Genomic DNA, 21,478 nt, shown 5'->3' with positions numbered 1-21,478 from the left:
TCGTAGCCATCGGGTCTCGTAAATTTCGATTAGATTTAAGCCTTCAACTAGCGTCGAACCACGCGAAACTTAAGGTCAAACCACACACACGCTTGCCAGCGCGCTCTCACTCCTGGCCGCTCCTCGCTAGACGCCTTGGCAGACATCGCTTCATTGTGCGCTATTGACAGCGCTTCAAAATCCACAAATTAGATGTGGCTACTATCAGTAGGTCAAGCTGGTGCAGACGCCTTGTAAAGCACGGCCTCGGTGCCCGGCTCGCACGTCGCTCGCAAGCTGCGTGCGGCGGTCGCACTTGAGGACCGCGTCTAGCACAGCTACCCCTGTGGTACGTCGGACACCGTCGTCCTCACTCGGCTCCGTGGTTCTCCGCACCTTGCCACGCACACCTCGCCCGGCAGGACCTCGTTCATCCGAGGAGCTCGGAACTGCGGCCCGACTGGTTCGAGGACTGCGAGATCGCGCCTCGTGGCGACGTTCTCGTACACCCGTCCACTTCTTCCTCCACGGAGCTTTGGTATCCGCTCCGATCTTCTCCGGCACTTATATATGACATTTGTCCTCGTACTGTAGCACAAAAATGCCCGTCTATGTCGTTTTCATAAAATGTTTACAGCGAAGTGGTATATGGCTAGCCGATCCGTCCGTCCGTCCGTCCGTCTGTCGGTAGCCTGTACGCCGAAAGCTCCTCCGGCGCAACCCCATGCGCATGCGCAAAAAAAGAAAAAAGAAAAGAAACAAGAGAAAGACAGGTGCGCGATTAGCCAATATCACATAGATAGCACAAGGCATGTTTACTCCGATCCATGACGTCATGCTACCTGGCCCGAAATTTCCATTGACGAGGCTGGCGTGATGAAAGCGGTGACGTCAAAATCACTGCTGCCTACTCGGGAATATCCCTATTAGATTCTATGGCAGTCGGGCGAGGTAACATGACGCCATGGATTGGAGTGAAAAGGACTTGTGCTATCTAGGTGGCGTTGGATTAGCTGCGCCAGTAGTAAACTCGTTGCTCTCCGCCGCAGCCGAGCGCGCGCGATGCAGTTTCTCTCCTGATCCGGAATGGGTAGGCCACGTGTCATACGTACTCCTAAGGAGCAGGCAGCTTCCGATGAGCAACGCGGAGAGCAGAACCGGGAACGAGCTCGTCTATGCCATGCCGATGCTGCAGCCCGAGCACAGGAACAGGCTCGTGCGGCCGAGCGCAAGCAGCAACTGCGCTCCGAGGATCCGGCAGCCTACCAAGCTGTCGTTTAATGAACTGTCAGGATTAACCCTGCGGTAAACACCGGGACCGCACGTTTCAGGTTCGCTGGTTAAGCATCTGTGCGGAGTGCTTGGGCGGTGATTTTTTCTTCTTTAGCACTAACCCTGCCTTTAAGGAACAACTTTTACTTTGTCAATGTTATATTTCATCACGCGTTCTCCACGAGTTTACCGCCATAGTGCCGACTTGCTCCTCGAGTACTTACCTCAACTCCTTCATCCCGTGCACCGGCACGTAATAGGGCTACCTGCGCCCCTCCATCGCTCTATCACTGACAATACCAGCTTTAAGAAAGTGTGCCACACTTATCCATGTCACCCCATTTCTCCCTGTAATGCCCTATGGACTTTAAAAGCATTGACAATAAATAAATAAATAAATAAATCAACTTGTAAATCACTATTTTGCGGGAAGTCTGCGCAATGGTCAATGAAACAATGATGGGTGATAAGCAAACTGTAAATAAAATAATGATAACTACCAGTGTATAGTAGATCCCTGTGTCATCAGTATCAGCATTGTTTTCGGCGCCATTCCGCGTCCTGGTGGCGGCACTCGCGGATGCTGCTGGGTCCTGCGGCCATGCGTGATGCTGTGCTTCCATGAGAAACAGGCCGGGAACGTTTCCTTGCAGAGTAATGCAGAGAAAAGGTGAAATAAACGGGAATTAAATTAATAATATACTGAGTAGCGCAAGATGACAACGCGCGTCTCATCAGATTCATTCGTGTCGATCAAATTGCATCTTTTCAAGATACTGAATAGCGTTAGCTAAGATCATAGGTAGGCTAACTTATTCGTGGTTCAACTCACTCAGACGTTTTTTTTCCTTATTCCACATGGACTGCAACGCCCCACAATGGGGGAATTTAATTAAACAAAAGCATGCAGACACGTATCATGGAGATACTATAGGAATGACTTTCAAAATGCGCTGTCCCTCAACCATCGCTCATAGTCATCAAGTTGGTAAGTTAGTTACCTAACGGCGTTGAGTGCCTTTACTCGTACTCGCTCAGTCTGAAAGTCATCCACGAGTTCTAAGGGAAGAGGGGAGGGAGACTGTGATGTTGAGTGAGCCGAGCTGAGACCGAGTGGGCGCAAGTGTGAGTCCCAGGGAATCGCAGCTCGAGTGAATCTGCGTTCCTAGGACTATAGGTCTGAATCATATGTTACTTAATGTATGTCTTAGTCCACAAGACTATATACGAGGATGAGTCCACATCATGGTTCGCAACCGTAGGTAATTACCCTACATTAAGGCTTTTTGGGAAGTAGGGATGAACAGGATATAGAGGTTCCTTCTTTAACTAGCGACGAAGTGTGCGAATTTTTTAATTAGTTGAATATGTGTGTCAATTGCTCATGCTAGTAATTTCCGCCTCTTTGAAGAATCCAGCTCAAGGACAAGAATTGTGTTATCTGTCACATGTTATATTTAAAAGTTCTATAGAAGTTAAAAATGATCACCCTGTATAGTTACAGAATGGGTGCCAAGAGAAGGGAAGCGCAGTCGAGGACTGTAGAAAATTAGGTGGGGTGATGAAACTGAGATTTTTGACTGCGCAAGTTGGAATAGGCTAGCGCAAGACAGTGGTAATTGGAGATCACTGGGAGAGGCCTTGTTCCTGCAATGGACATAAACCTAAACTGATGATGAAGATGAAGGTTCTTTTTTTTGCATTTTTGCTGCTTTGTAGGGCCACAGGCAGTGCTTTTTGATGAAATGCTTTTTGACAGCTTTTTGATGAAATGTATGGTATTTCGCCTTGCCCTGGCATTCTTTAATGATCTCGGAATTGAACCGTAGAAAACGCCGAAAACGCACAAAATATGGCGAATCTTGGACCATGGCCGTGCACATCGCTCGCACAGAAACCAACGAGGGAGTTGCTACAGTACCTGCCGTCGACAGGTCTATGCGACCGTTTGTAGACTTGGTGCTTACCTTCAAGAGCGCGTGCAAGTATTGTTCCCTCTCTCTTGCCTTCTTCCTTTCTTTTCACCATTTTCTCCCCTCCCCCACAGTCCCAGTGCAGGGTAGCAAACTGGATGTGCGTCTGGTTAACCCCCCTATTGTTTCTTGTGTTTCTCTCTGTCTTGTTTTTTTTTTATTAGGTATTTTTTTCTCTCGTCCCTCTGTTTAGCGTTTGTTCCGCAGCTGGTGCACGCATTTCTCGACGTCACCCTTCTGCGGCCCTGCGCATCTCTGCTTACAAAGGCGGCAGCGCCGTTTTCACCATTGCGCCGTGACGACGTAAAGTAGTGATCAGTTTATTTATTTTTTATTTATTTGCTTTTGTCCTGCGTGTTTGTGTTTGTGCGTACACTTCCCCACGCTATGCCAAACCGCCACGCGAGCTATTCTTGCAAAATGTGCCCGCGTTCGTTAGTATTTCGCCAACTTTTTCCATAGCGCAGTGGCGCCGCAACAAGGAACGTATGTTACTGGCCGGAGTCGAAGAGAGGTCTCACATCTAAGGGAGCTTGTGCCCGATCTCGAGTGAAGGAGGATTCGTCGCTAAAATGTTTTTTTTCTTGCTTCAATGTTTACAGTAAAAGTAACATAACTATTCTAGCTCAGTAAGTTATCGATATATGCTGATTCTTTTCATTTGGTTTATTTTTATTTTAGTGCAACCACTACCGAAACAAGCATGATATTATCGTTTTGGTTATATATATTAAAGTACGCGTACTACCTGCAGTCAGTGTACCAAAGCAGCATTATTTCTTAGGGCTACAAAATGAATAATATCGCGCGCTGGTTGCAGCGACCACAGATTTTCATGCTATAAGAATACTCCAGGCCAATCCGACGTGCGCCATCAGTATGACTGCTAAGACAGCATGAAAACAATGGACACGTATTTGACTATAATTCGTCTTTCTGGCTTCTCAGGTCCTTGTGCTTCTTAAATTCTTCTTTATGTGGGAATGTAGCTACGCACACGATATCCGCGAAACGCTGAAAAAGCATGAGAACAGCACTTCTAGTTCTACCACGCGGGTGAGAAGAATTCTATTTCAAGGGTAATTCAACTGCTCATAGAGCGCCGCACATATTGGGGTATCAGCGAGGCTCACAGAGCGCATGGCAGACCATGACTTATACCCTCACAGCATGGTAGAATTCCGCCCCCCATTTATCCACACAAGACATCTTCGACATTGCAAATCACACATGACATCTTCGACCCACTCATTCCAGGCCACACCAAGGCAGGCTTGGCTTTGGATTTATCCAAAGTCTTTGACCGCGTTGAACATCATGCGATCATGACTGCATTCGCCCCACTGAACGTGGGTGCGCGTACGTACACCTACATCCGGACCTTTCTCACAACACGCAAGGCTGAGCTTCACTTCGGCGCGCTCACCTACCCCACGTACTCTCTAGAGAGCGTCGGCACCCCGCAAGGGTACGTCCTCTCACCTTTCTTATTTAATATCACTCTCATCCCCAAAGCACGACAATTGGCAAGTGTTCCTCACCCTAAACATACTGTCTGCGTTGACGACATTACACTATAGACTACCCATGGCAATGATGGTGCCATCATTGAACACACTGAACACACTGTCATAGTTGAAGAAGGTTTATCAGACCACTGTCTTGTATACATGTCAATTCCCCTAGTGAAATTGGCTTCTCATAAAACTAGTAGCATACGCTATTTCAGAGATTACGACAGAGCTAATGATGCTTCTGTGATTGCACATACGGAAAATTGCCTTACTGATTTTGCTGAAGATCATCATAATGTATGTTTGCTATGGAAAAAGTTACTGCTTGAATACGTTCGTACCAAAGAAGCGAAAGAAAGTGCATAAACGTACACCCTGGGTAACGCGAAAAATTATTCATTTGAAACGGAAACTAAAACGGGCTAAAAGGTCTACTCCTAATCCTATTATCATTAATGGTATCAAAAACGATCTCACACGTGCAATTCACGAGTCTAAGGACTTCTTTTTCACAACAATTTTGCCCAACTTTATGAATAATGAACCAAGAAAATTTTGGGATTACTTGAGCGATGCTGACAGGCACGTGACGCAGGTTTCGGTTGATGGCATCTCTATTACAGATCCACAAGACATCGCTGAGTATTTCAATACTTATTTTACTGGAGGGTTTTCAAAGGCAAGTACAACCGTGAATCTGCGTCACGGGGCATTTTTAACATGCCAGGTTGATTTTATTTCATATCACGGTGTAGTCGCAATGCTGTTAAATCTGAAAACAAGATCGACTTGCGGTCCTGATGGTTTGCCCAATATTTTTTTTCGTGGTTATGCCGAAACTATCGCTAAATTTCTTGTGATCTTGTTTCGATGTTCACTATTAAGTGCGAGGCTACGTGATGAATGGAAGACAGCTCAAGTTATACCCGTCTATAAAAAAGGTGACCGTTTGTTATTAGAAAATTGTCGCCCAATATCCTTAACATCTTCTTGTTGTAAATTATTGGAACACGTTGTAGCAAAACTCATCACTCAATTTCTTGAGGAAAACTATACTCTCAAGTTTTCAACGCGAATTTAGAAGAAATTTCTCTACTGCAGCACAATTGGTCACGGTAGTACATTCATTTGCAGCATGCATATATATTTGTGGACAAATTGAAGCGATATTTTTAGATTTTATTAAAGCATTCGACAGAGTTATTCATGATAAATTGCTCAATAAACTCATAAATATTAACCTTCCCGACATTTTGGTCTCTTCGGTTTCCGATTACTTACATAACCGAACGCAGTTTGTTTCAATTGACGGTTGTGATTCCTGCAGTCTTCCTGTAACATCAGGTGTGCCTCGAGGAAGTGTTCTGGGACCCTTGCTGTTTCTTTTATATATAAATGACATTGTCTGCGCAATTACTCCTGGAACTCAAATTTGGTTATTTGCAGATGATGTTGCCTTATTTAGTGAAATCAGAGATGTTCATGATCAGGTTGAGTTGAATTCTAATCTCATTTATGTATCTAAGTGGTGCACAGATTTCGGCATGATTGTTAACGCCGATAAAACTGTTTATCTTTCTGTAACGCTTAAGAAAACTCCTCTAAAATATATTTATAACCTGACATCTCTTCCTTTTAAACAGGTTACCAGTTACAAGTACCTAGGAGTCACAATCACTAATAACCTCTCTTGGAATGTTCACATTGATAACATTTGCTCTTCAGCTTTCCGCAAACTTTGTTACTTAAGACATAAACTTCGTAATTATCTTCCTAATGTCGAACTTCTTAGCTATTTCACTTTCATTCCACCTAAGCTTGAATATTGCTCTATTGTTTGGGATCCTTATACTAAGCTTAACATTAAGACGTTAGAAAGGATTCAGCGAAAAGCTGCCAGGTTTATCTATTCCAAATTCAAGTATACTGATTCTCCTTCTGAGCTCATGAAAGCTAACAACATTGAGCTACTTGAATCGAGAAAAAAAATGTCGTTTGAATTTTTTAAACTTACTTCTTAACGGTAAAATGGCTATTGATCAGGCACAGTTTCTTTCCCCTCCGGCCACAAGACCTACGCGACATTACCAAACACACTTTCTAACCCCTTACTTTGCAAGAACAGACATTTATAAGCTTTCCTTTTTTCCGCGTTCTGTGTCCGACTGGAATAGCCTAACAGAACCTTATGACGCACTATATGACTAGATGATTATGTCTTTTTGTGTTCTTTCCTCTGGTACTATCATGTTTCTTTTCTTGTTGTTGTTCGCCTTTTGTGTGAAAGGAGATAGAGAGCAGAAGCGTGAAGTTCATGACAGAAAGTACCGGCTGACCTGAGGAAAAGTGAGTGATAGTGAGAAAGCGTGAGAGGAGAGGGGAAAGTGTGTGTTTGTAATTGGAGCCAAAGGATTGCTTGTCGATTGTTAAGAGATGTGTGCGGTGGAGGATACAGCTGACGCGCCACTTTGTAGGCCTGCATCAGCTCGTTGAAAGTGTGCACGCGCTCCTTCGTGAATCGCGGATTGGAGGCCGTTTTAAAGAGCCCGATTTAAAGAACCTCGGGCTAAGAGGTTGGTGGCCTCGTTTCCAGGATTCCCGCAGTGCCGTGGCATCCAAATCAGCTCCACATGGCAGGGCGGGGATGCAACGGGCGAGTCCACTGTGCAAAAAGCAGGGACGTGGACGTGGCCTCGTGTGAAATTTAGAATTACAGTTTTGGAATCTGATAAAACATACCGTGCTTCTGCGTTGACGATGCCTAGGGCAATGGCGGCTTCCTCTTCAGCTTCGGGGGTGGTGTTGGTGGAGGCGCTGGGGGGGGGGGGGGGGAGCGTGTGTGTGTGTTCCGATGGGGGAGAGAGTGTGATCCACCACAACAGCGACCGCTTCATCGCCCGTGCAGGCTGCGTCTACCCATACGGCGTCCGGTTCCGAGCCCCTAATACCGGTGGACTGCTGTACCTCGAGCTCTACGGCGCTTATCGTGGTGTGGCCTGGGTGCATGTTACGGGGAGAGGCTTAATGAGCAGTTCGCACTGTAAGGGTCCTGATATGAGGCGTAATGTCGGATAATTGGTTAGTATCCGATTCCAAGAGAAGGCAGAGTGCACCGGCCAGTGTTTGTGTGAGACGAAGGTATTGTGCTTGGCGGTGCGCGTCTAAGAGTTCCCCAATTGTTTTGTGAAGGCATAGTTGTAAGAGTCGGTCGGTAGGTGTATTTATTGGACGTTGGAGGGCGACTTTGTATGCCCGGCGAATGAGAGCATTCATGGCGTCAGTTCACGGCGAGAGAGCTGAAGATAGGGGGTGGAGTAGAGCACACGCTGAGTACAAAGGCGTGAACAAGGCGGCACAGATCACGCTCCCTCATACCTCTGTGGTGGCCCGAGACCCGGCAGATGAGGTGCGAGATCGCCCCTGCTACCTGCTTGAGTCTCCGGAATGTTAGTGGTGTGCTTCCCATCACTCTCGATATGCAAAGCCAGTATCCTGCGGGTTTGGACCTCTGGTACAGGTCTGCCATCCAGTTCGATGACAATGGGGGAGCATGGCGAGTTGCGGTTCTTGGGACGGGATACAAATTTAATTGTGCTTGAACGGTATATATGCGGTTCATAAATGCATGCAGTTAGGCTGTTCAGGCGCAATAATTGGCACTGTGCTGAAAGCTTGCTACTTCTTCGTACACAAGGCAATAAACTATTGATGTCATAAATATTAACGAGCATTTCCCTCTGTTCATGCATTAGCGTATTTTGTTGGGCTAGTCGGCACAACCCGTTTTAGCAGGGAAATGTCAGGACACAGAAAAGTACACGAAAACCGAGAGGAAGACATAGTCAATAATGAATGTAAGGTCCTGTAGTTACAACTGACATTATTTCTGTAGAAAAGCTGCCCCCGGCAGACACGAATGACGCATGCATAACAGCACGCTCATTGTCACTTAAGAGTAATCTGCACAGCGGTATAGGCTCCTTGCACTGTTTAGGTGGTGGCACGGAGGTGCGCCGCTCAGTGCCGCTGTTGGTAGCTGCGCTCAACTCCGGGAATGTGCCTTCCCACTGGCGCGTTTCACCAACGTGGCTTTCTTCTGTAACTGCTATGTGCTGTGTCGAGTCTAGCAACGCGGCACGCGACATTTCTAAGGGACTATGGAAGGACAATACAGCGCATGTTCTGTTCACCTTGCCTTGCTTTCTGTTTGCTTTGCCTTTTCTATGTCTTCCTCTAAAATGCCTCAAAAGATAAAACCAAAAACGCTGAATTGAACGGAAATACCATTCAGTTGACACCAGTAGATCGTACACATAAAACAGCGGAGCATAATTAAGGGTATTCAAGTGGTAATTTCTTTTTTCTGGGCTGCTTAGCGGGTCTTTTGTAACACTAAAAGTTACATACAGCGAAAACAAATGCCAGCCTCAGTGTGCGCAACTTCGGAACAACCGCTGCTTTTCCATTCCTGAAAGAACAATGAGGGTGTCGAGCGTAACATCCAGCGTGCTAAACTGATCCCGCGGCTATCTGTGGCGACGACCGATCTTACCTTTCGTGCATCAGAAGACCACGACATTTACAGGCAGCTTAGACACCCTGAACGGAAGTCGCTGTACCACGAGATGCGCCTCGAGGTCACCGATGTTGCCAAGCGACGCGTACCACTCAGTCACGGAGGGGATCGGCGCTTGCAGCGAACGCAGCCATTGTTGCGTTCCGCACAGGGACAGCCATCATCACGTTTCTCACCTATAGCATGCTGTCCAAGCCCGCTTTGCGCCATTTCTTTCTCTCCGCCCTCTGTACTTATTCATTTTTTTTTTCGTCTTAGAAGCACACGATAAAGTTGCTAAGCAGTACTTTCAAACGCTGCGGGCAACGATGAATGTTCATTAGTTAAGCAAAAAACAAAAAAGAGAAAACGGACGCTCCTTTCTTCTGCCGAGTGCATGGCGGGCGCCGTAATGACTCGCGGGCCGTCCGCCTATCGCGGAGGCTCTGAGGAGGCAGGCCTGAGATTACTGCATCCGCACTTTTGGGAGTGTGTTCGGCGATGCGACTTCTTTCTGGCCGGAACAAGCGCCAGACACGCCGCCCACAGACGTATACACAATTCCGTGACGGGCCTTGCCTTTCTACGGCGGGGAATTATCTCTCGAACGTGCCAAAGGGAGCACTTTTGAAGGGAACGGCGTCCGCCGGTCACGTCTCCGCGAAGGTACATTTTCTCTGTCAGGCGTCGCTCAGCCCGGCGAGCCAGACGGAATACACCGCGCGCAATTTAATGTATCGAAACTGCCGTCGTAGCAGTTTTGCGTATGGCCGCTTCCCTCGCCAGCGCCAGCCTGCCGCCCGAGTTCCTGCTCTGAATGGCCCTCTTCGTTCCCCGTGATTTTCCCCGCGAGCCGGATCGCGTACTCTGCCACGGCCATTTTGAAGGAAACAGTAATTAATAAAATGCATTTTATTCCTTCGTTATATTATTTCTGGGCGTAGATTATGACCCGGATGGGTTTATTTGCACATTCACATTATGCTGCTACAAAATGACCCTCTGTGCTACTTCGCCTACAAAGTTTTCTCCTCAATGCATTATATCAGGCGAAACTGTCCCTCCGCTCATTCAGCACCACTGGCGCATATTTATTATATAAAAAGAAATATGCAGCTCCAACGCACATGTTAGAATCTACGTGAAGCGAAGCGGGAATTTAAATGCTTTATAGCTAACGGCAATGCTCACAATATTCTTTTACTTTCGTCCTATACAACGTGTGATACCATTCGATGTTTACGTTTATCCACCGAAAGGGTAACAACTTTATTATCATGAAATTTTTATGTTTCAGTGCTACACGGCTTACAAGCTAGCCTAAATGCAAACTTCCTATCCGGCCGATGCACAGTGCGAGACGTATGCACAGCGATATAGCGAGGACGAAGAGGATGTACGATGCTGGTCGAGGGAAGATTGGTGATGACATGTGTATGCGCAGAAAAGTACGACGTGTACCAAGCAACGTTCTGTACGTCTTGTGTCACAGTGGCACGTAGCCATTCTGGAGGATTGGCTAAGAACGAACACACAGCCAGGGGCAAACGGCAAATGGCTGAATCAAAGAAAATAAAGTAAATGGAAGAGTCCGTTAAATATGAACCACTGTTCTATTAACATGTTCATGTGCTTTAGAAATGCCTGTGAGCCGATATTATTAGATGTTTTTTCTTTTTTTTTCTTTTTCTTTTTATGATAACGTGGGACAAAGAGGTTACCTGCACTACTTTTCCAGTCAGCATACAAGGGTCCTATAAGCTTGTTCGCTGATACTTTCATTCGGCGCTGGTGTAACCTTCGTATATATGTCCACAAATATATCCTCCAAAATATTCACCGAACGAGCAGTCCCGCCAAAACCGAAAAGGTAGGCAATCAAATCTTCGCATTAATTGTTACAAAATTGTGATCACAGGAAATAAATCGTAATTTTTGGCGTCGTTCTTGTAATAGAAACCATGTATATAGCAGCAGGCATTCAGAGTATTCAGTTATTTTCTTTTTTTGCTCTCCGCCGTGGGTATGTATTTCTGCTGCTTAACATAAGGTGGTGCCGCCGCGGCAGCCGCCTTCCTGTAGTGTCTGAATGAAAAAATAATCGCCTGGATTCAGGACCATATTCACCATGTAAAGAGGCCTTGCAACATCTTCCTTGGCCACGATTTTTGCTCTAGACATGTTCTTATCATGTCAATGAACTACGAGCAAGAGAAATTGTGACAATGCACACAAACGCAAATTATCGATCGCCGAAAGCTAAACATACAAGCAAAATGACAGACCCTCAACGCGAAATTTTGCGTTGCAAATTTTGGGACGCGATCTTATAACGGTCCCGAAAACTTGGCCTCGCGTGATTGGTCAAAATGGACCTTTCGCAACGAAAGCGCCATTCTGCTTAATCATGCGAGACCAAGCGAATGGTTCACTTCCCGAGCCGTTACAAGATCGCACCCCCGGATGCCACATTTCACTCTACCATGACGTGGTAGTTTGGCGCACAGTAGCCGCAGAACGTCGATGTTACGTTAGGGAAGTTGGCGCGCCATGATTGCCAAGCCGTGCTTGGCTTGAGGCCTCCGCGGGCGGGCGGCGCGCAGTCCTGTCACGGAGGCCATGGCTCCACTCCTGTGCTTACCAACAGCTTCCGAGAGGTAGCCGTCGGCGCGCCATGTGCTCGTCATGCTGACGCGTCGTTGCTATGGTTGCAGCACTTGCTCATGCCTGTGTGATAATTAGGTGATATTTAAAATGGCTGTTAAACGTAATGCCGTAGTTTTTGTTTTCACAGCATTGTAATATCATGTGGATGTACATCGCGCATTAGATTTTTAGCCAATGATCATGGTGCAACGCATTGATGTCACGCGTGCCACACAAAGTTCACGAAATCGCCGCAACGTGATGCTACCATCACGTTGATCAGCCAGCAGGGGTAGTGACCTTCTAGCCTCTCCTGCACCACTGCGATGAATCGCTCCGTGAAGCTAACAATTGTTGCGTTTCGCCTGCGACACGCGGTTTTGCCGGCGCGACTGCGGCGGGGCGGCAGACATTTTGGCCCGTTCGGCGTCGCCGCAACGCTCCCTTCCAGGCGTTTCCAGGCATGTTCCGATGCCACGTGTCTTCATGTGCGTGTGTGAGTGTATGTGCCATTGTGCCCGAACCAGGCGATGCGACAGCAGGGGTCATCCTCCCCTTCCAGTCATTGTGCCTGAACCAGGCGATGCGACAGCAGGGGTCATCCTCCCCTTCCAGTCATTGTGCCTGAACCAGGCGATGCGAAAGCAAGGAATCACCCTCTCATTCCAGTCATTGTGCCCGAACCAGGCGATGCGACAGCAGGGATCACCCTCTCATTCCAGTCATTGTGCCCGACCGGCAGCGCTACGACAGTGTGCGTCACCATTAGCCCATTGTACATTCACGTGCTCGTCTATTGAGGGGTTCCTTCTTGCCCTCAACCGCGAGAGTATAAAAACAGCTGCCCCCGGACGCCAAAAGGAGGGCTCCGATTTCTTCTGTTGAGTAAAGTGCTCTCCCGTCTCTCTACTTCGGTCAACCTGACCGCCAACTCTTTGCGATGTTAAAATAAACAAGTTGTTTTGTTGTTACCAGTCGACTCATGCTTTGGCGGGACCTTCGGATGCTTCCAGTTGTACCCCAGGCCGCCAGGCCAACGCTACCCTTGGGGCTTGCGACCCAGGTACAACCACGGGCGTCAGCGCCGAGTTCCCAACCGATCGCACCAGCGGTGCGATCCAAACACAATGCATCCCCCTTCGGACAGATCCGCGGCGACAGCAAGGCGAGACACGTTTCGCGGATCGAATGCTGTTGGTTGGGTCACTGTCACCGTCACGGACGATGGGAGCAAGAAACTCCCGGAAAAGAGTGTTCTACGGCGTTTCCTCACGGTCTCCGGTAACCGCGACGGTCGTCTGACAGACGCTCCAGCTAACTGCGGGATAATCCCAGGAACCAAGACCCGCCAGCTTGAGTGAAGCGTGACAATCCCTGTATACGAAGCTCTTTCTATGTGTTCAGTGAACAAAGGTGCGGGGGTGATTGTGCGAACCCTCGCCGTCAAACGCGGGTACTTCAACGACCTCGGACGCTCTGATTGGACGAAGGTGGGGTGGCAGATTTCTCTGGCCTAGGGACCTAGTGTGGACAGAGAGGAATTAAGCAGACTTTTTCGGCTCCCCAGCGTGCTTCAGTTCAGTCGTGCTAGACTAAATGAGACGTAATGTTCTCCACACATGTAAATATTGTAAATAAATTCAGCACTCCTCGTTCTCGTTCAGAACGTGTTCCTCCCTTCAATAGCGTCCTTGGCGTGAATGAGTCGAATGATGACATGGGCCAGCTTAACTATTTGACATGCCCTACATCAACTGTTACAACTGACTGGCGGCGGTGAGGCAGACTTTGCGACGTGGTGCTATGTCTGCGGTGAGTGCTTGGTTTTTGCTTTGACTCTCTAGGCTTCATTTTGTGGTTGTTCAGTTTAGAACAGTAGGGAAGCTGGATTGTTGATTGTTAGCTAGCTTGTGTTTACTTAGTTTTGTTTAGCGAGCAGGACCAAGGCAGTAAAACAGCAATTACGGATTTGAGGACACTGATGAGGGTCTAATTGTTGGTTGTCGGTGTGGAACTGGACCTAGAAGTATACAAGTAAATAATGAAATCGGAAATATTAAAGCTCATTTCCGAACAGGCCCGTGAGGAGGACATTGTAGTTGGGTTAGAATTTTTTTAGGAAAAGAGAGAAATGGGACACAGAGAGAGAAGAACGGAACAGAGAAGAACGCGAGTTAAGAAAAAGGCAACATGGCCTTGAAAGTAAACGTCTGGAGTTGTCTCGAGCAAATGAAAGGGGTCTGGAACAATCAAGTGAGGTAGAATCATACAAGTTAAAGTCCTTTGCAGTCGGGAACAACATAGGATTATTCCTAGGAAATTTTGAAAAGACATGCGAGAACATGAACTTCGCTCCGAGTACATGGCCACAGCGGTTGCTGTCCATGTTGCCGTGGCAATCTGCTCAAGTAATCGCCAGACTCAGTGCGCAAGATGCATACGATTATGCGAAAGTTAAGGCTAGCCTTCTGAAGAAGTACCACCTTTCAGCCGAAGCTTTTCCGCAAAGGTTTTGAAGCAAAGCACAGGCAAGAAGGATAGCCAGGGATATCCGGAGTTTGCATATGGCCTAAAAGCAAACCTAGTCGAGTGGTTGAAAAGCGCGGAAGCGTGCGAGAGCAGAGACATGATTATTGAATGCATGTGTCTAGAGCAGTTTTACAAAAGCATCCCACAATTTGTGAAGCTTTGGGTGCAAGACAGAGGAAACGTAAACACTGAGGAAAGGGCGGCCGAATCAGCCGAAGAGTACGCAACGTGTAAAAAGCTGAGCGCCGAATACGGAAATTGGGATGGTCGAAATGCACCGCGGAAACAATTTCCGTTCAAAAAAAGATCGCAGACGAAACGACCGGAGCACGTAGACGTGGATAAAAGGACGTCAGAAAAGAACGAAGAGAAGTCAAATCTTGAAACCGTCCATAAAGAGCAGAAAAAGGAATTCAAATCTTTTAGGCCTTTCCGCTGCTATAAATGCAACGACCTCGGACATATCGCTGCGAACTGCAGGAACCCTAGGGTAGTTTTCTCATATGGGGTCGAAAGAGACGAGAACATGGAACTTTTAAGCCCGTATCTTCACGACTTGCATATTAATTGAAAACCGTACCGGGTTCCACGAGACAGTGCCGCCACCATGGACAGTGTCCATCCGTCTTACGTGACGGTAGATGGCTTCACTGGAGAAGTAGCAGGTTGTGGAAGAGCACAGCGTGTGCCTACCGATGTCGAAAGTCAAAATAAGTGGGCCCCTACATTTTTTCGAATCGGTCGGATCAGTTACTGCGTGAGGAGGGGCTCAAACTTGAAGAGGGCGTAGTACAGGCGTTGACGCAATCGCAAGCTCGTCAAATCGCATCGCTTTCATCTGAAGATGCAAAATCTGCTCCAGCAGAAGTAGCAAAAAGGTAGCCTCTTCAACAGAAACCGAGCTAGGCTCGAGGAATGAAAAATCGGTTGAAGAAATCCTATCCAGCTGACCAGTTCAACGAGAGCGTATCACAAGGCATGTGTCAAAGTTCACGCCTGTAGGGAGAGCCAGCTTAGGCACTCGCAACCGAGATAGGGTCGTTACTGTCACTCGCCTCAAAGAACCTTGATCGATTCTTACGTGTGGACAGATAGTCACTGGCAGCCGAGCAAAAGAATGACGTCAGCCAAGCTAAATTACATGTAACAGCTAAAGAAGGCATTGCTAGGCGCAACGTGACGATGCAAGAGAAAGGAGGCTTGTTATATCGGAACTACAGAGACCGAAAGGGCAGGATTCTGGATAAGTTAGCCGTGCCTACTAAGTACAGGGAAAACCTTTTGGTGGTCTGGCCACCTAGACATAAACAAAGCGAAGGAAAGATTTCTTATGGAATACTACTGGCCTGGCTGTTTCGAAGACGTAGAAAGCTTTGTGAGATCATGCGACGCCTGCCAGCGCTCGGGTAAACTAGGAGAAACATGTAAAGCTCCACAAAATGTAGTGTCCTTAATATCAGAACCCTTCAGACGACCTGTGATAGATATGGTAGGGCCTCTACCAAAGACAAAGTGAGGCTACAGGTACCTGTTTTCCATGTTGTGTCCGGCTACAAAGTTTCGGAAAGCAATCCCTCTGAAAGAACACAGCTTCAGAGAAGTAGTAAACGCTCTTTTGACAGTATTCGCCTGAGTCGGGTTCCCAGCCGAAATTCAGGCGTATCAAAGGTCAATATTCACCAGCTCACTGACTACCACATTGTTACAAAAGTGCGAGGTAAAGGTAATACACAGTTCCGTCTATCACCCTCAGTCAAATAGTGTACAGAGGAAGCATGCAGTGCTTAAGTGAGTTTTGCGGGCGCTCTGTTACGAGCACAAGTATGACTGGGAGAATGGTCTTCCGGCTACTTTGTTTGCTTTGCGAACGGTTCCTCATGAGGCTGCAGGATTGTCGCCAGCAGAACGAGTGTATGGGGGGACACTCCGTTCCCCACTGAGTACGTTCAGAGAGATGTGGGAGGAAAGAGGGGAGAGTCACACAGTGGTAGAGTACGTGCTAAATCTGCTGGAACGGCTAAGTGCAACACAAGAACTAGTCGAAAAGAACATGGGCGTGGCCCAAAAGAACGCCCAGCTCTATTACGACAGGAATGCGAGGCTTCGAACGCTTAACGCTGGGGAACAGATAATGATCCTCAGACCTTCAAGAAAGAGCAAGCTTGAAGTTCACTGGGAAGGACCCGTTAAAGTGTTACAGAAGCTTTCAGATACTAACTATGCTCTGAAAGTGCCTGGACGCAAGAAGGAGGTGAGAAAATACCACTGCAATATGATGAAACGAGAGAGAGAGAAAGGCGAGGGAAAGACAGGGAGATTAACCAGAGATTATCTCCGGTTGACTACTCTGTACTGGGGGAGGGGCAAAGGGATTCGATAGGTGATAGAGAGAAAAAAGAAAAAGATCCCAACAAATACACACACACACACGTACACAGGATACACACGAACTGTTTCTGTGGGCACTGTCACGCAGTCTGCGGAGGCGTTCACATGTTATGCAGTGTCACCGTTGAATCCTACATCACACAGTGTACAGTCACAATTTGTCAGAAAGTCTCGTGTCTTTTAAGTACCGCAGCAGTGCCTTCACAGCGGATCGTGCTGATGTTCCCGTAGGCTAGTTTCCAAAGATGTTGTTTTCTGTTATTAGGCCCTTATTCAGTTTGTCTAGGGTGGCTGAGAAGGTGGCTCTTTGCGGGTTGAAACGAGGGAACTCACAAAGAAGGTGCGCGATTGTTTCATTGCACCCGCAGAAGTCGCAAAGTAGGCTGGTGGCCATTCCGATAAGAAAGGAGTACGCATTTGAAAATGCGACTCCAAGCCATAGACGGACTAGAAGGGTGCAGTTACGTCGTGGAAGGTCGGCCGGAATACGGAGCTGTAAATTAGGCTCCAGGGTATCAAGGCGTGCACTTGTGAACTCGGATGAACTCCATTGAGCTAATGTCAGGTCACGAGCAAGTGCGGAAAGTTTTTTCGCTGCGTCGTCTCTCGAAAGAGGAAAGGCAACGCAATTGACGCCGTCCTTGGCAGATTGGGCAGCTGCGTCTGCTCGATCATTGCCATGTATACCACAGTCACTAAGCAACCACTGATATATTATATCGTCTCCTTCGTCAACTATGCGATGGTGGACTTCTCTGATCTCTGCGACGAGCTGCTCATGTGATCCATGGTGCAGTGCTGAGAGTACACTCTGCAGGGCTGCCTTGGAATCACAGATTGACCGTGCATGGGGTGGTTCTGCCTGAATGAAATGAAGAGCCGCACGCAGGGCTACCAGTATGAGGAAGCCGTACGTGGAGCGTAGCGGAGTCGTTGACGTTACCCTCAAAGAGCTGGATGACATTAATACCGAGTTTAATGAGTGTAAGGCGACCTCAAACTCTGAAATGAGCCTGGAAGAAGCTGTAGAGCACTCGGTAACCACGGACGCTCTTAAACCCGAGCAGCTAGACGAGCTAAAGGGGCTGCTAGGGGAATGTCTCGATAGATTTACCAATCGGCCAGGTAGAATTGAATTAATAACGCAGTAAGTAGAGCTGACATCAACCGAACCCATAAAATCTAAGCCTTACAGGATGTCTCCACGACAGAGAGAAATCATGGAGGCAGAGATACAGCGCATGCTACATGAGTTGGGAGTTCTTGAGCCCGCTGAGAATGACTACGCGTCACCGCTGACACTTATGGAAACCCCTAACAAAGACCCTCGTCCGTGTGTTGATTACAGGAAGTTAAATGCCATCACTACGGATCAGTTGTACCCGATACCCAACATTAAGGAACGAATTGAGAGTTAGCACTGGTAAATGCATTTCAACTATAGATCTCGTGCGGGGATACTGGCAAGTTCCCCTTTCAGAAGCGCCAGCCGTTATGCCGCATTTATCTCACCTGTAGGCACTTTTCGCCCTCTCGCCCTCAGCTTCGGGCTGAAGAACGCGCCGTTTAGCTTCTCTAAGTTAATGGATATTGTCCTAAAAGACTTGCAGCAGTTCGCCTTGCCATATCTTGTTGATGTAGCAATTTTTTCGGACAGCTGGGAAAAGCACGTATCGCACCTCAAACAGGTGTTCTCACGGTTGAGGAAAGCAGGCTTAACGATGAAGGCAGAAAAGTGTAGATTTGCCTGTTCGCAGGCTACTTATCTGGGCCATGTTATCGGTCGGGGCACGAGACGGCCGGCCGAGCTGAAAATAGCTACGATTGGAGAATTTTCACAGCCGCGCATGAAAACATACATTCGTTCATTTTTGTGACTTGTGGGGTACTATCAACTGTACATACCGAATTGCTCGCAAATAGCAAGTCCTTTAACGGACGCCCTCCGAAAGGGAGCACCGAGTAGCGTGCACTGGGATAAGCACAAAGTGAACGCTTTCCAAGGTTTGAAAACGCTATTGGTTTCTCGTCCTGTGCTTCGCGCGCCAGACTACACAAAGGAATTCATAGTTCAGTGCGACGTAAGCGACAGAGGTATGAGCGTTGTACTTAGTCAGGTCGGCGTTGATAATAAGGAACATCGTATTCGCTATGCCAGCCGTAAATTAATTGTAAGAGAGAAAGCCAATAGCGTTTCAGGGAAGGACTGTGCCTGTTTGGTTTGGGCAGCCCAGAAGTTGTCTTACTTTTACGGAGGGAGATTCATCTTCGAGAACGACTACTGCCCTCTAACATGGCCTAATCAAATGTCAAAAAAAGATGGCCGCTCGCTCCCATGCAACCTCACCCTCTGACAGTACAGCATTTCCGTTAGATATGAGAAGGGAAAGTTGCAAAGCAATGTGGATGGTTTGAGCATGCTAATTTGAAACTCGTTCTGCGTTCAGGGATCCCGACAATTTTTTTTTAATTTTCACTTATCAGGACTTCATCCGTAATTGCTAACTTTGTCGGCACGAAAAATTCCTTCGAAATTTGCATAGCGAAAAGCAGTATTTGTTGGTTCTGCACTCATGTTTCCTTTGAAGCCTGGTGAGTCTAATTAGAGATCCAAGATTCATTGCTGCGCAGAGCCGTGTTGTGGGGTTCGCTTTGCTGCTGCCTTTCGTTGTGAGATGTTTTGGGATCTATGTCAGCATTTCGCAGCTGGTTGCTGCAAGCCAAGTCATGCCCCTTGCCACCAGACATCCTCCTCCTACCCAGCGGTTATCTGCAATAGCCAGTCGAGATTTTCCGGGCTGTTACGATCGGTCATCTGGGGTGCTGGCCTTCTAGCCTCTCTTGCATCGCTGCGACGAATCGCTTCGTAAAGCTAACTATGCGTCCCCCACGGACAGACCTGTGACGACAGCAAGGCGTGACACGTTCATCGGATCGAGTGTTGTTTGTTGGTTCACTGTCGCCGTCACGGACCAATGGGAGCAAGAAACTCCTGGAAAAGAGTGCTCAACGGCGCTTCCTCACGGACTCCAGTAACCGCCCCACGGTCGTGTGACAGACGCTCCAGCTAACTGAGGGGTAATCCCAGAAACCAAGACGTGTCAGCTTGAGTGAAGCGTGACAATCTCTGTCTACGAAGCTCCCCTCCTTTCTGTGTGTTCAGTGAATAAAGGTGCAGGAGTGATTTCGTGAACCCTCCCTCAAACGCGGGTCCTTGGACGACTTTGGACGCTCCGATTGGACGAAGGTGGGGCGGCAGATTTCCCTGGCCTGGGGATCTAGGGAGGACAGAGGGGGTTTAAGCGGACTTTTTCGACTCCTCAGCGTGCTTCAATTTAGTCATGCTAGATTACTGAGACGTAACGTTCTCCACTCATGCATATATGGTAAATAAACGCAGTAGTCCTCGTTCTCGTTGAGAACTTGTTCCTCCTTTCAACAACGTCCTTAGCGTGGATGAGTCGGACGACGGCATGGGCCAGCTACACCTTTTTAACACGCCCGACACCAACTCTTACACAGCCTAACAAGCTTTCTCGGAACATTGCTGGGCCCCACAAGGGCTGAGCTGTTTTATTATTATTATTATTTTGCGAATAAACTACCATAATGGGCCACTTTTTTTACGTAATATGCTCTAAAAACGTGGGTAGAACACAGAAATACATCAGTAAATATTGCGAGAAATAGAAATAAAGAAAAGCATTCTTAGTGATCAAAAAATGTTTTCACCGACGATTACCATACTCCCTAATGCGAAATTTGAGCGCAGCTCTATACGTGTTTTCATTTCGCGTTATATTAGCTGGCGCGGACAATGTGTCTCGTGCGGCACGTGGCAAACGGAGCAAAGTGTGACGCGAGTGCCTCGCTAATTGGGAGATCACGACAGGCAGCGTGTGGGTGACGCGTAGGCGCGATTCATAGCAGCCGCCGCAGACAGACCTCCGCTCATGCAGCACTTTGTTTCCATATGTCTGATGCGTGCTACTCTGGTGCTATCTTATAGCGGTTGTCGCAAGTCTTGCGCGGCACTACGTTTTTTCTTCTCACGCTGCGCTCCGCGTTCGCTTTCATATTTCGCTGCGTTCGTTCTCTCGGTTACGCCGAGGGACAACGCCGACGCTCGCTGCAGGAAAGGGCGCCTAAGAGCTGCGCTCTAGAATTCCGCTGCCTTCCTTATACAGCGCCTGTCATAGGTTCTTCTAGTATTTTTTACTGCTAGAAAAGCCTATGAAAATACGGAAATAAAGAGACTTAGACCATTTCTCCAGCTTAAAAGTCATCACCGATTGGTGCCTTGTGAGAGCCTGCCACTGGAAACTCATTTCAGAGCAACAGGCTCTCACAGCGTATGGCGCCCTCTTGCTTGTTTTCACCATAATATTAGGCCTACCTTCTCAAAAACAACTTCTTTGATATGCGCGCAATGTCGTGTTCGTCCGCTACAGTGCTCCCTGTTGTGCCCGCCTAAATACGTGCACAGACGCCACCGCTTACGGAGTATGCGTAGCGCACAAACCCCGCTTTAATTGCCAGACGCGAATGTTACGCGATGACTCAGTGATCAGCACAGGACACCAACAGGAGATCAACACATGAACTTGAATTCGATTTTCAGT

At 47.7% G+C, this 21,478-nt stretch overlaps 1 protein-coding gene across 1 annotated transcript in view; it reads right to left on the bottom strand.

The window, feature by feature from the left end:
• The window catches only part of LOC142563523 (uncharacterized), a 307,113-nt gene that overhangs the window by 123,513 nt on the left and 162,122 nt on the right, over window positions 1–21,478 (bottom strand). The window contains exon 4 of the mRNA XM_075674111.1: window positions 1,752–1,897. Within this exon, the coding sequence (XP_075530226.1) occupies window positions 1,752–1,897 (146 nt within the window). The remainder of the gene's footprint in view (window positions 1–1,751; window positions 1,898–21,478) is intronic.

The sequence above is a fragment of the Dermacentor variabilis genome, chromosome 1, assembly GCF_050947875.1.
Source record: "Dermacentor variabilis isolate Ectoservices chromosome 1, ASM5094787v1, whole genome shotgun sequence".
Lineage (NCBI taxonomy): Eukaryota > Metazoa > Arthropoda > Arachnida > Ixodida > Ixodidae > Dermacentor > Dermacentor variabilis.
This window is presented reverse-complemented; position numbering and strand designations above follow the sequence as displayed.